General features: G+C 33.5%; 1 protein-coding gene and 1 long non-coding RNA gene across 21 annotated transcripts in view; one reads left to right on the top strand and one right to left on the bottom strand.

Annotated features, from left to right (window-relative positions):
• The window catches only part of LOC105705358 (uncharacterized), a 56,168-nt gene extending 51,537 nt beyond the window's left edge, over positions 1–4,631 (top strand). Inside the window, exon 6 of the long non-coding RNA XR_001104656.3 lies at positions 112–4,631. This is a non-coding gene — a long non-coding RNA (uncharacterized LOC105705358). The remainder of the gene's footprint in view (positions 1–111) is intronic.
• PCM1 (pericentriolar material 1) overlaps positions 1–15,322 on the bottom strand; it is a 112,822-nt gene that overhangs the window by 27,628 nt on the left and 69,872 nt on the right. For 9 of the 20 annotated variants that reach the window (XM_064368624.1, XM_064368613.1, XM_064368616.1 and 6 more), the window contains 6 exons: positions 15,111–15,167; positions 13,003–13,175; positions 12,537–12,665; positions 8,626–8,746; positions 6,948–7,106; positions 5,070–5,206 (listed from right to left, as the gene is read on the bottom strand). In XM_064368624.1, the coding sequence (XP_064224694.1) occupies positions 5,070–5,206; positions 6,948–7,106; positions 8,626–8,746; positions 12,537–12,665; positions 13,003–13,175; positions 15,111–15,167 (776 nt within the window). Of the gene's footprint in view, positions 1–5,069; positions 5,207–6,947; positions 7,107–8,625; positions 8,747–9,154; positions 9,654–12,536; positions 12,666–13,002; positions 13,176–15,110; positions 15,168–15,322 lie in introns of those variants that run through there. The other 11 variants (XM_064368617.1, XM_064368619.1, XM_064368622.1 and 8 more) reach the window with 2 other exon arrangements.

The following is a 15,322-nucleotide window of genomic DNA, read 5'->3' as shown; positions in this document are numbered from 1 at the left end:
ATGTGACCTTTCAGACAGAGATTTCAAAATAGCTGTTTTGAGGAAACTCAAAGAAATGCAAGATAACAGAAGAAGGGAATTCAGAATTTTTTTTTTTTTTTTTTTTTGCAGTCTTGTTCTGTCACCCAGACTGGAGCACACTGGCACAATCTCAGCTCAATGCAACCTCCAACTCCGGGTTGAAGTGATTCTCCTGCCTCAGCCTCCCAAGTGGCTGTCATTATAGGAGCACGCCACCATGTCTAGCTAATTTTCTTATGCATTTTTTAGTAGAGACAGGGTTTCACCATGTTGGCCAGGCTGCTCTCGAAATACTGACCTCAATTATCTACCTGCCTTGGCCTCCCAACGTGCTGGGATTACAGGTGTTAGCCACTGTGCCCAGCTGGGAATTCAGAATTCTATATTCAGATAAATTTAATAAACAGATTGAAATAATTTAAAAGAAGCAGAATTTCTAGGGCTGAAAAATGCAACTGACATACTAAAGAATTCATCAATCTCTTAATAGGAGAATTGATCAAGCAGAAGAATTAGTAAGGTTGAAGACAGGCTCTTTGGAAACACAATAAAAAACAACAAAGCACACATACAGGATCTGGAAAATAACTTCAGCAGGGCAAATCTAAGTTACTGGTCTTAAAGATGAGATAGAGAGAAAGATAGGGGTAGAAAGCTTAACACCATTCAAGTACAAGAAGGTTACAGAAAACCAAGATAATTTAATACAAAGTAGACTATCTCAAGGCATTTAGTAATCAACTAAATGTAATCAAGGCATTTAGTAATCAAACTCCCAAAGATCAAAGATAAAGAAGAACCCTAAAAGCAGCCAAGAGAAAAGAAACAAATAACATATAATGGAGTTCTAATATATCTGGCAGTAGACTTGTCACCAGAATACCTACAGGTCAGGAGAGAGTGTCATGACAAATTTCAAGTGCTGAAGGAAGAAAACTTTTACCCTAGAATAGTATATCCGGCAAAAATATCCTTCAAACATGAAAGAGAAATACTTTCCCAGACAAAAGCTGAGTGAATTCATCAACACCAGACCTGTATGACAAGAAATACTAAATACTTTCTTTCCATCTAAAAGAAAAAGACATTAGTGAACAGTAAGAAATCATCTGAAGGTACAAAACTCACTGGTAATAGTAAGTACACAGAATGTTGTAACACTGTAATTGTGGTGTGTAAACTACTCTTAAGTAGAAAGATTAAATGATGAACCAATAAAAAATAGTAACTACAACTTTTCAAGACATAATATAATAAGATATAAAGAAAAACAACAAAAAGTTAAAAAGCAGGGGAACAAAGTTAATATTTACATGAGTTTTCATTTTTGTTTGCCTGTTTTTTTGCTTATGCAATCAATGTTATCAGTTTAAAATACTGGGTTATAAGACAGTATCGCAATCCTCATCGTAACCTCAAATCCAAATATATGTATGTATATCAGATACGAAAATAATGCATGTTAAAAAATTAGAAAAGCACAAGCAAAACAAACATAAAATAATAAAGATCAAAGCAGAAATAAATGAAACTAAAATGAAGAAAATACAAAAGATCAATGAAACAAAAATTGGTATTTTAAAAGATACATAAAATTGGCAAACCATTAGCCAGACTAAGAAAGAAAGAGAAAAGACCCAAATAATAGCTGAAAAAGGAGACATTACAACTGATACCTCGGAATTCAACAATACATTAAAGAGATGATTCATCATGACCAAGTGGGATTTATCCCAGGTATGCAAGAATGGTTCAACCATAGGTAAATAAATCAATGTAACACATCATATCAATAGAATGAAGGACAAAATCCGTATGATCTTTTTAATTAATGCTGAAAAACCATTTGATAATATTCAACATCCTTTCATGATAAAAGCCCTCAAAAAACTGGGTATAGAAGAAACATACCTCAACATACTAGACGCCATATACAACAGACTCACAGCTAGTGTCATACTAAATGGGGAAAAACTGAAAGCTATGCTTCTACAGTCTGGAACACAACAAGGATGCCCACTTTCACCACTGTTATTCAACATAGTACTGAAAGTCCTATCCAGAGTAATCAGACAAGAGAAAGAAATAAACGGCATCCATATTGGAAACAGAATCAAATTATCCTTGTTTGCATATGATATAATCTTATACTTGGAAAAGCCTAAAGACTCCACAAAAATACTATTAGAACTGATCAACAGGCTGGGTGGGGTGGCTCAACACCTGTAATCTCAGCACTTTGGGAGGCTGAGGCGGGCGGATCACAAGGTCAAGATACAGAGACCATCCTCGCTAACACGATGAAACCCCATCTCTACTAAAAATGTTAAAAATTAGCCAGGTGTGGTGGCGCATGCCTGTAGTTCCAGCTACTTAGGGAGGCTGAAGCAGAAGAATCACTTGAACCCAGGAGGCAGAGGTTGCAGTGAGCCAAGATCACGCTACTGCACTCCAGCCCGGGTGACAGAGCAAGACAATGCCTCAAAAAAAAAAAAAAACTTATCAACAAATTCAGTAAAGTTGCAGGATACAAAGTCAACACACAAAAATCAGTAGCATTTCTACATGCCAATAGTAATCTCATTTACAAGACACAAATAAAATTAAATAAAAATTAAATACCTAAGAATTAACCAAATAAGTGAAAGATCTCTACAATGAAAACTATGAAACACTGATGAAAGAAATCTAAAAAGACATAAAATGGAAAGATATTACATGTTCAATATTGTTAAAATGTCTGTACTCTCCAAAGCAATCTTAGATTCAATGCAACTGTGATCAAAATACCAATGACATTCTATAGAAAAATAGAAAAAAATCCTAAAATTTATATGGAACCACAAAAAAGCTCAGAATAGCCAAGGCTATCATGAGCCAAATGAACTAAACTGGAAGGATCATGTTACCTGACTTCAGTTATACTACACAGCTAAAGTAACCAAAACAGCATGATACTGGCATAAAAACAGCAGATACAAAGAACAGACTAGAGAACCCAGAAACAAATATACGCACTTACAATGAACTCATTTTCAACAAAGGTGCCATGAACATACACTGGTGAAAAGACAGTCTCTTCACAACAAATGGTGTTGGAATAACTGGATAGCCGCATGCAGAAGAATAAATGTAGACCTCTGTCACCATATACAAAAATAAAATCAAAATGGATTAAAGACATAAATCTAAGACCTCAAACTCTGAAACTATGACATGAAAACATTGGGAAAACTCTCCAAGACACTGGTCTGGGCAAAAATAATTATTGAGTAATACCCTGAAACCACTGGCAACCAAAGCAAAAGTAGATGAGTGGGATCACATCAAGTTAAAAAGCTTCTGAACAGCAAAAGAAACAAACTAATACAAAATGAAGAGACAACCCACAGAATGAGAGAAAATATCTGCAGACCATCCATCTGACAAGAGATTAATAACCAGGATATATAAGGAGTTCAAACAACTCTATAGGAAAAAAAATCTAATAATTCAATTTTAAAATGTGCAAAAGATCTATACATACATTTCTCAAAAGAAGACGTACAAATGGCAAACAGGCATATAAAAGGTGCTCGACATGATACAGAAATGCAAATCAAAACTACAATGAGAAATCATCTCACCCCTGTTAAAATGGCACTTATCCAAAACACAGACAGTAACAAATGCTGGCAAGGATGTAGAGAAAGGGAACTCTCATGCACTGCTAGTGGGAATGTAAATTAGTACAACCCCTATGGAGAACAGTTTGGAAGTTCCTCAAAAATCAAAAAGTAGAGCAAAAGCCACCACATGATCCAGCAATCCCACTGCTGGGTATATATAGGAAAGAAAGGGGTATCTGCACAGCCATGTTTGTTGCAGTACTGTTCACAACAGTCAAGATTTGGAAGCAACCTAAATGCCCATCAACAGATGAACAGATGAAGAAAATGTGGTACATATACACAATGGAGTACTATTTAGCCATAAAAAAGAATGAGCTCTTGTCATCTACAAAAACATGGATGGAACTGGAGGTCATTATGTTAAGTTAGCCAGGCACAGAAAGACAAACTTCCTATGTTCTCACATATTTGTGAGAGATAAAAATTAAAACAATTTAACTCATGGAGATAAAGTATACAAGGATGGTTACCAGAGGCTGTGAAGGGTAGTAGGGGGTAGTAGACATGGTTAATGGGTACAAACAGTAGTTAGAAAGAATGAGTAATGCTGGGTGCAGTGGCTCACACCTATAATCCCAGTACTTTGGGAGGCCGAAGTGGGTGAATCACCTGAAATAAGGAGTTCGAGACCAGCTTGGCCAACATGGTGAAACTCTATCTCTACTAAAAAGAAAAATACAAAAATTAGCTGGGTGTGGTGGCAGGGGACTGTAATCTCAGCTACTCGAGAGGCTGAGGCCAGAGAATCGCTTGAACCGGGAGGCAGAGGTTGCAGTGACCTGAGATGGCACCATTGCACTCCAACCTGGGTGGTGACAGAACAATACTCCATCTCAAAAAAAAAAAAAAAAAAAAAAAAGAATGAATAAGGTCTGGTATTTGACAGCACAACAGGGTGACTACAGTCAATAATAATTACACATTTTAAAATAAGTAAAAGAGTATAATTGGATTGTAACACAAAGGTTAAATTCTTGAGGAGATGGACACCCCATTTACCATGTTATTATTACATATTGCATGCCTATATCAAAGTATTTCATGTACCCCATAAACATATACACCTACTAATATATTCACAAAAATTAAAAATTAAATAATAAAAATAAAGGTAATAATGAAGAAATGCAGTAGAAAAATAATAATCTAGAAATAAGTTTATGGTACAGTAAATGAAAAAAGCAAAATATGCACATGTGTATAAAACAGTACAGAAAGGTTCACAGAATGTTGGTAGGGTGAAAAAATTAGGAATGATATTTAAGATTTTTTTCTTTTACTTACCTATACTGTTGAACTTTATTACAATAGGTCTTTTGTATGAATTAAAAAACAAAACAAAGCTTTATTTGTTTATTTTTAAAAATAATTGCTTACCTTCAAAAAAGGAATGACTTCTTTCATAATTGCTTTAATTTGCCGGTCCAGCTGCTGAGTATCAATTCTAGGACATGGGATGGTAGAAACTTCACTTACAGGTTGTTGTGAACTATGATTTTCAATAATGGGAGTGTCTAATTTTTGAAAAGAAAATGATTCATTAGCATAACAAAGCCTATCATTCATATATATGTGTGTGTGTGTGTGTGTGTGTGTGTGTGTGTGTGTGTGTGTGTATATATATATGCCTTTATGTTGAATTTTAAAGAATATTAAATTCTGATGATTTTATGCTAACAGAATACATAGAAACATCTTATCAATTAAAGGAAAGCAGTAATAAAACCATTATTAGACATCACATATTTTAAATATTTATACAGAATTATGATTATTACTTCTAATCAATGAAAAATATACCTTCTAAATGTAAGACGTGAAACCACAAAAATTCTAGAAGATAACATTGGGAAAAACTCTTCTAGATCCTGGCCTAGGCAAAGACTTCATGACCAAGAACCCAAAAGAAAATGGAACAAAAACAAAGATAAACAGATGGAACTTAAACTAAAGAAGTTTCTGTTAGCAAAAGAAATAATCATCAGAGTAAACCGACAACCACAGAGTGTGTGAAAATTTTTGTAAACTATGCATCTGACAAAGGACTAATAGCCAGAATCTACAAGGAACACAAACAAATCAGCAAAAAAATAATCCTATCAGAAGTGGGCTAAGGTCAGGCATGGTGGCTCACACCTGTAATCCCAGCACTTTGAAAGGCCGATGTGGGCGGATCACTTGAGACCAGGAGTTCAAGACCAGCCTGGCCAATATGCTGAAATCCCATCTTTACAAAAAATACAAAAATTAGCCAGGCATGGTGGCACATGCCTATAATCCTAGCTACTTGGGAGGCTGAGGCACGAGAATCACTTGAGTCTGGGAGGCAGAGGATGCAGTGAGCTGAGATGGAGCCACTGCACTCCAGCCTGGGCAACAGAGCAAGACTATGCCTCAAATTAAAAAAAAAAAAAAAAAAAAGATGATGGTGTAGGCTAAGGACATAAGTAGACAATCCTCAAAAGAAGATACACCAATGGCCAAGAAAAAATGTTCAACATCACTAAGTATCAGGGAAATGCAAATCAAAGCACAAACCACAATATGATACCATATTACTCTTAGAATGGGCATAATTTAAAAATAAAAAAATATCAGATATTAGTGTGGATGAGGTAAAAAAGGAACACTTTTACACTGCTGGTAGTACAACCACTATTGAAAACAGTACGAAGATTCCTTAAACAAGTAAAAGCAGATCTACCATTTGATTCAGCAATCCCACTACTGGGTTTCTGCCCAAAAAAGAAGTTATTATCTGAAAAAGACACTTGCACATGCATCTTTATAGCAACACAATCCTGAGTTGCAAAATATGGAACTAGCCCCAATGCCCATGAATCAACAAGTGGATAAAGAGTGCGTGTGTGTGTGTGTGTATTTATATACCATAGCATACTTAGCCATAAAAAGGAACAAAATAATAGCATTCACAGCAACCTGGATGGAATTGGAGACCAGTAATCTAAGTGAAGTAACTCAGGAATGGAAAACCAAACATGGCATGTTCTCACTCCTAAGTGAGAGCTAAGCTATGAGGACGCAAAGGCGTAAGCAGGATACAATGGATTCTGGGGTTTCAGGAGAAAGGGTGGGAAAAGGGTGAGGGATAAAAGACTACATACTGGGTACAGTGTATACTGCTCAGATGACGGGTCCACCAAAATCTCAGAAACCACCACTAAAGAACTTACTCATGTAAGCAAACACCACCTGTTCACCCAAAACCTACTGAAAACAAACAAAAATATATACCTTCTAAATTATTAACTGTAGTACTTGCACCAGCACCATCTTCATCCTCAATAATCCTGCAAGTGCATCTCATATTTGAGTTACTTTCAGCCTCAGTCTTCATACGCTCATATTCCCTCATTCTGGCTAATGCTTGATCTAAGTGAATCACGGTGTTACCTACATTTGGAACAAAAATATTTTTAGAGTATGTAAAAGTGAACTTTTTCATTTATTCCTCAAAATTCATTAATAAAAAAGTCCAAACAAAAGGAAGGAGAATTAGCTTTAACAAGTTCTAGACACTATACTAGTTGGGTATTTCATATACATTATCACACTTAGTTATTTAATCTTTAAAATAATCCTGTAAAGTAGATGACAGTACTTTCATTTTCAGAAAACTTAAATAAAACTTGCTCAAGGTTTCACAGTTAAATGGAGGAACAGGGATTTAAACTTTGGTCTCAAATTCTGAAGCCCATATTTATTTCACTAAATTATGTTGTTTCATTTAAATAATACAGAGAAACTACATTTCAAAATGTCATACAAATTCTGATCAGAACAATCCAACCTAACAAACACAAATAAGGTAAGAAAAAGGCCTGTCAATGAAATTTCCGAATTCTATGTTCTACTTCAGACACAGTAGTGGTACAAGGTTCTAAGAAAAAAAAAAAATCAGTAAATGAAAGAAAATACATAGGAGTCAAAGTACTCTGGCAAATCAGAAACGGAGGGACGACCTAAGGGAAGAGGGTTGGCCACACAGATTTTCTCTGTAATAGGATGAACTCAGTGCAGACCCAAATAAGCATTTAGAGAGGGCAGCTAAGGCTCAGAGTCCTCAATATTTAAAATAAGCAAAAGGAAGACTCTGTTTTGGTGAACAGTAGAAATGTAATGATAGGGCAAGGCGAGGCCCTTTTCTTTAGAGTGAAAAAAAAAAACCTTTGAAATAATCTAAATCTTCTCCTCATCATGTGAACAAACACTAGAGTAACAGAAATTACATTATTTTATCAACTAACTGCCCTGGATGGCAGAATGACTGAATTCTCAGGTATCTTTTGATTGGCCACAGCCTAGAAAATCTATCAAGTATCTATATATATTTCTTTTCCTTAAATTTCCTTTCCAAGTCCAGGACTAGAGTTTTGCTCCTTTGGGGTTAGGCAACCCTCTAAACCGCTTTTTATAGCTGATGGGAGGGGGAAAAAAAATGTGCTATGCCTTAGAGTTACTTGAGGTTTTCACTACAGATTATTTATCCGAAGAAATTTGACTGCTTACCTCAAATTACACAGTTAACATTTTTATTGAAAATATGATTAGGCCTCAATTGTTTCCATTAATTAACTAAATGACTTTAAAGGATGACCTTTCATCTAAGGAAAAGGAAATTAACATTTTCTGAACTCATGCAAGTAAGTTCCATTATATTTTCACAAAAACATAGCAAGATAGGTAAGATTCCCATTTCTTTAGCATATGAAGAGAGTCAAAAATGTTAGATAATTTGCCCATAGGGTTAACAGTCAGAAGACTGTTGAATTTTGACTCATAAATTAAGTCCACATTCTTTCAACCACACACACTTCGCCTTCCTAGACGTTTGTTTCCTTATCAATACAAGTCGAAGACTGGACCAGATCAACTTAAAGTCATTTCTAAGATTATAAAAAATCCTGCTTACCTAGATCATCTGTTGCAAAAGGCTCAAAATTTGATGATACAGACAGGACACTAACATTATCAGCATCATTATGCTCACTTATTTTATGTGTTTCTCTTTCAAAGTTCTTCTCAAAAGTTTCCTAAGTTACAGTAAAACAAACAAACACAAAAATCACTAATACTTCTTCTAAGAATTTCATATTAAGGATCTAACAGAGATAACTAAATAGTTTCATAAAATTGTACACCTAAAAGAAAGTCCTAAGTTTTCTCAGTATTCCATGCAAACAAGATAATATAACGAAAGTCATTAAAGGTTGAATACAGAGTCACAGAGAACACTAATATAAGTAGTCTTGCAGAATATCTGTGATTATGTAGATAAATATACACAGAGCCAGCTACTGACAAAATTCTAATTTAGCAAAGTTAACATTTTAAATTATTTCTATACTCTCAGGGATGTTTTCCTATCTCCAAACACTGACAGTGTCTGGTACCTTACTTTACTCTTAATGGTCGTCTACATCAGAAAAAAAATCACATCATTCACATTTTTAAAAAATAAACTTTATTAAAATATAATTTATATAAAGTACACTCATTTTAAATGTACAGTTGAGTTTTGACAAATGTATACACTCACATAACCATATTCTCTGAAGATAAAGACCATTTCCTTTGGCCCAGGATGTTTCTTCACACCCCTCTACAGTCAATCACCACCACACCCTACTCATGATTTCCATCACTGTAGATCAGTTCTGCTGGTTGCAGAACTTCATATAAATGGAATCAGCCAGTACACACTCTTCATCGTCTGGCTTCTTTCACTTAGCATGTTTCTGAAATGAATCCAGGTTGTGTGTTTCAGAAGCTCCTTAATTTTCAATGGCTGCATAGTATTCCACTGTATGGATATAACACAGTTTGTTTATCCATTTATCTGTTGATGCTTCAGTTTGGGACTACCATGACTAAAGATGCTATGAACATTAAAGTACAAGTGTTTTGTGATGCGTACATTCATTTCTCTTGGATGAATACCTAGAAGAGAAATTGCTGGGTCACATGCCACGTTTACATTTATAAGAAACTGCCAAACTGCTTTCCAAAGTGATTGTACAATTTTACATTCCCATAAGGACTGAGAGAGCTCCAACTGTTCCACATTCTCACCAACACTTCTCATTGTCAATCTTTTCATTTTAGCCATTCTCGATGCGACGTGGTGGTATTTTCTGTGGCTTTAACTTGCATACTAGCCATTCATATATCTTCTTTAAGTGCCTGTTCAAATCTCTTGCCCATTTTTTACTGAGTTGTTTATCTTACAACTGAGTTGTAAGATTTGTTTTTATAGTCTAGATATTAGACATCTGTCAGATATATATACTGGGATTATTTTCCCCTAACAGTATCTTTTAAAAAGCAGAAAACCCCTATTTTTGTGAAGTCTAATTTATTAATTTTTTCTTTTATGTTAGTGCTTTGTGTGTCTTAACAAAACCTGGCCTATGTCAAGGTCATAATTTTCTCCCATTTTCTTTTAAAAGTTTAAATAGTTTTGGCTTTTACAGGACTTCAAGTTATTTCAAATTAATTTTGTGTATAGTGTGATGATGGTAAAGCGTCTCACTTATATTTTGATTATGACATTTTACAGTTGTGTTCTTTCCCTTAACTATTGATCTTTTTTTAAGTTTTCTATCTTCAGTGATAAAATCAAAGGTTGTCCCTGGTTAAAGGAAATCTGGGCATTAGGGAACATATTTCAGAAATAGGGAAACCATTTTTTGCTCCTTCAAGTAAGACCTGAAGACAGATGTGCTTTTACCATTTTATTATTATCAGAAGCAGAAGACACAAAGTGTTTTTTCCTCTTCCTAAACCTCAATGTCTCCATTCCATCCTCTTTGACTTATAATTCTCAGATGCCTCGTTTCATTTTCATTTCTCCCTTCCCTGGGCAAGAGACATATCTCTTCCATATCTTAAAACACATTTGTAAAAGCTCCATAAATGGAGTTCAAAGGACCGTGGCCTAGAAGCATCTAGAGAATGAGGCTCTAAATCCATCTAATATAAAAACCACTAACCACATGGCTAATTAAATAAAATTTAAAACTTAGCTCCTCAGTCACAATAGATATACTTCAAGTACTAGCTAGCCCCATGTGGCTAATGGCGACTGTGTTAGACAATACAGACATAAAACAATTCCATCATTGTAGAAAGTTCTACTGGACAGTGCTGCTTCTGATCGGTAAGTATGAACACTGGATGTTGTGGTGCTGCATTAGTAAAGGGAAGATGCTGACCTTAATGCTGAATTTAAGTTTTGGAAGAAATATCAAAGAATTGATTCAGTTACTTAATTAAAAGTAATATTAAATACAATTACTATCCCAAGTCCTTACTTATCAAGTAGTACAGCATCTTTAAATTTCATTTAACTTAAAAACCTTCTCAGGTTAACTTTATCCTAAATTGTAGCTCAACTTTGAAAATGTGCTATCGATGGTACAGACCAATGTGCTCAAATGTCTTAAAATAAATGGAAGTAACGCTGCCTGTATGAAACTGGGATCAAAGTGAAAGCACTGGAATTAAGGATATAAAATTACTGAAAAATAAGTCTAGGAATGGCGACTGTTCATTCTTTCTCAAGTTATTTCAATGCCCAATAAGCCTTAATATCATTTAACATCGTCTATTTTTTATGTATTGAAGCAGATCGCATTTCATTTCCCATAAAAAAAGTACACAATTTTTAATTAATTGTAACAATCCAAAAGAGCAAACAGTTATACTAATTTACATTTCACATTAGAAAGTGAATTTAAACCATGTAATTTTTAGACACAGATTTATGTTATAGTACTAAAGCAGTCAGAGTCCACTGGGAAAACATTTTAAACAGAAAAGATGAGTTGGGGAAGTATTGTTTTAAACATGAGTAGAAGTTAAAGAGCAGAAACTCAGAAAAACTCAGTAGTTGTAAGACCATTACTGTATCTGAAGAGGCAAGACAATCCTTTGAGAAAACTTCCTTCAGAAAAAACTTGGTATTAACACTTCAACAAAAGGGAGAAAGCGTAACTTCCAACTCTCTACCTATAGCCAATATTTAATATTTGCTAATTTATGAAACTCTTACCTATGGATCTCCAGGTGCTCGAGTTGTGATAAAAAAAGAATGTATTTGCTATACATGGTCCTGGGGGTATATCCCATGATGACATATAATATTTTACAATAAAATCAAGTTCTGAACCTTTAAATAGGTGATTCCCAAACACCTTGCAAGCACATTATCTCTTCAGTATCCTAGCAGTTTTGTCACTGTTATTCAATCAACAGTTAGCTAAGTGCTATTTGGAGGACACAGCTTACTGAATTTATATCATTCTCCTCAGCACTCTTCTCCACTTCCAGGTCCTTTTTACTCTGTTCAAAATTTTCTCCATCAATTAGAATACAGTAAATTACATTTCTTTTTTCCTGGAAGACTTTGTCTATGCTTTTTTATTTTAATCCAAAGACCTGATTTATCCTGTATTTATTCATTCAAGGGCTTTTACTATAATCTGACTGCTGTCTGGTTTATTGAATATCTTAAATAAATACAAAATACATTTGTAAATGTCTTTTAAGAGTCAGCCCCTATACTGGGTAATAATGACATAAATATGGCTATTTTAGCACTCATAATCTATCATACATATGTAATTTTTGGTGCTTGCTACCATATTTTGATTGCATACTATATCTTGCCCTCAAAATAAAATAACACATTTTACCTAGCTTTCCAAAAAGCTTAAAAATCAAATCTATTAGGTCTACCTACAATTTAACAATAAGCAATTTAACTTTTATTTAATGCATACTAAAATTATGTCTATATTTCACTAATCATTATCAGCTTACATCATCAGTAGTAGCAAGGCTCTCACTGGGAGTAAGTTCTGAGTTTGATGCTATCCAAGTACCAGAGTTTACTGATTTTATATTGTCTCCTTTTCCATGGCTCTCAGAAATATGTCTGGATACTATATCCTAAATAAGAAAATAAGATTATTTATATAAAACATATATGCTTAATCATACATTTATGTTACAAATTTAAAAGTAAAATCAGATGGAAGGACAAATTTAGTATTTCTACCCTCACAAGTTAAGTGTGAGGAAGAAGTAGATAAAACACTGAAAAAGTACTCAAAAAAATACTTTAATGCTACTTAAGCTATACAAAAATTTTAAATAAAATGTCGAGAAAGCACACAGAGGACAGATCAAATTCATATGCTATGTGCATCAGTCTAAGAAAGCAACCAGACATAATCATGAAGAAGGTGATAACAGGGTAGGAAAAACGATGTTAGGTACCAGATACCTGCAATGCATATAAAGCCCTTTGTCTCAAGTAGTCTGTATTAAGTAGCTGAAGCTCATGGAAGAGTTCAATAAGAAAATGTGGACGAGATTCATTTTGAGAAATTAATGTGGCTACTTCAGAATAAATAGTATCGCGCAAAGCTTCAAACATGGAAAAATCACTCCCAGTTTCTGGAATACATAAAAGACCAGAAAGTTAATATTGATGAAATATCTTTACGATAACTTTTATTAGCTAGCATCATTACTCTCAGCTTTAAATTACTTAAAAATTCTATTTTACACAATTCATTTCAGGGCTTCTAAAGTAGAAAAGAAGCTTAAAATTACCAAGAGAAAATCTTAAGATATCAAGATATGCATTTTATACTAAAAATAAAATTTTAATGCATGAGCAACATTACCAAGCATTACAAAGAACCATGTTTATTTCTGAGCATATAAAATACACAGAAAATATTAAACATTTTATGGAAAAAAAGAGTGAAAATCTTTCAACACTTAGAAATAAGCTAAGTGTTAATAATTTTCTTGCTTGCTTTTGCAAATACGAACTTCATTACAGAAAAGGAAGTTTAATATTTTGTTAATGTTAAAAAGAATAAACTGCTGCCAGTGGGACAGCTACTAGATTAAGGTCTATCCATTTTGGTCTACTAATTCTCAAACCTCATATATCACACAGTAAAGTGCTGTGCTGATGAGTAACCGAATTTGTAACCTAACATAATAATAGGTCACTTTCACCATAGTGTCTTATTTACATACTCAGTGTATACTGGAGCAAGCAAGTGACCCAACTGAAGTGTTCAGTTTCATAGAATCTAGGCATCACTCTATTATTTATCTACAATTCTCTATATTTACTTGTTCATGACATAAAATTATCACACTCAAAGGTATACAGTCATACCCTTAATTTAGGAACATTAGGAAACCCTTAATTCAGGCAAATTAGGAACTGTTCCTATTTTGAGTTTTCTATGAAATAAAAATCTCCAATTAGTTCTAGCTATCAAATTCTGTAAACTCTAGATCAATAGTAGAAACACAAATGGCTTGTAAAATATTCAAGTCCTGCAAAAATCAGTGATAAGTTTCTAAGAAAGAAATTTAAAATGTTGAGTATTTTAATATATTGTGCTTTCAATTAAGTATACAAGATCATAAGGATTTAACTCATTTTTGTGAGGGGGAATAAGAAAATTTAAAAAGAATGTGCTGTAATAGAAAAACTTCCCACTAATTAGCTAATAATTTAATATCTTCCGGTCTCAATTTCTACAAGCATAAAATAACATTACTAGTATTAGATTATTAATAGAAAAATATATTAATTATATATAACAATAAATATGCAACTTCCCTATTGTGTCTCAGTTACAGGTATAAAATGAAGTGATACACTAAACTTCTTAGTTTTAAAATATGAACTATTACAAAAATGACACTTACTATAATAAGCAGAAAGCAAAACTCTCTCTCAAAGAAATCTCTACTAATGGGAAAAATCCAGGTAAAAATTTGATATGCAAACTTTCAACTTATATACTGTCACACAGAATCATGTTTAATGAGAATACTTATATTAGAGACTAAAGTAGTATTCCGGAATCTTTGTAATTTCCATGATCTTTATTTACTATGGTCTTTGCATTTAATAGTTGTTTTGTTTGATGACTTTTCTAAGATGTTGACTAAAAAGGAAAAAAATAAACTATAAAAGTAACTATATTTCTAGTTCTAAGAAATATTAATGCTTTTAAGCATTTAAGAAGCAAAAAATAACCTCCAATCAAGTATTAAATCATAAAAAAGGTTTATTATTATTCTTATGAATGTGTTGGTTAGGTTACACACACTAACAGAAAATGAAAACAAAAGCAGCCAATTTTACCAAGAATTATATATGAAAGGCTTCAGAATACATTTATATTTATATTCATATTTTATTAATATAAATTAGCTTTAACAATAGTCACATTACATGTATACTACAAGCTAAATATAAAAAAGAAAAAAATCAGAACAATAAAACTGAGAATTTTAGGACCAATGGGAAAAAAATTAACAGAAAGTGGACACCAAAACTACGCAGATTGTTACCTGGCGCTTCATTGCATGCATTTCTGTTAGACTGCTGTAGTATTCTCCTAGCATGTGCTGTAGGAAAGGGCAGACATAAGGATGAACATAAAATGTGTATGAGTAGTAAAGACAGGGTCTATGAATAAATGAATGAAAAAAAAGAAATAAGCAAATTTCTTTAAAATTGTTTGCCTGAACTGTTATCACAAGGTATGGTTTATGTTCTACTT

The sequence above is a fragment of the Aotus nancymaae genome, unplaced genomic scaffold, assembly GCF_030222135.1.
Source record: "Aotus nancymaae isolate 86718 unplaced genomic scaffold, 86718_ANA_hifiasm-v0.15.2.pri h1tg000079l, whole genome shotgun sequence".
NCBI classification, from domain to species: domain Eukaryota; kingdom Metazoa; phylum Chordata; class Mammalia; order Primates; family Aotidae; genus Aotus; species Aotus nancymaae.
The sequence above is the reverse complement of the archived record's forward strand: the minus strand, read 5'-3'. Positions and strand labels throughout refer to the sequence as shown.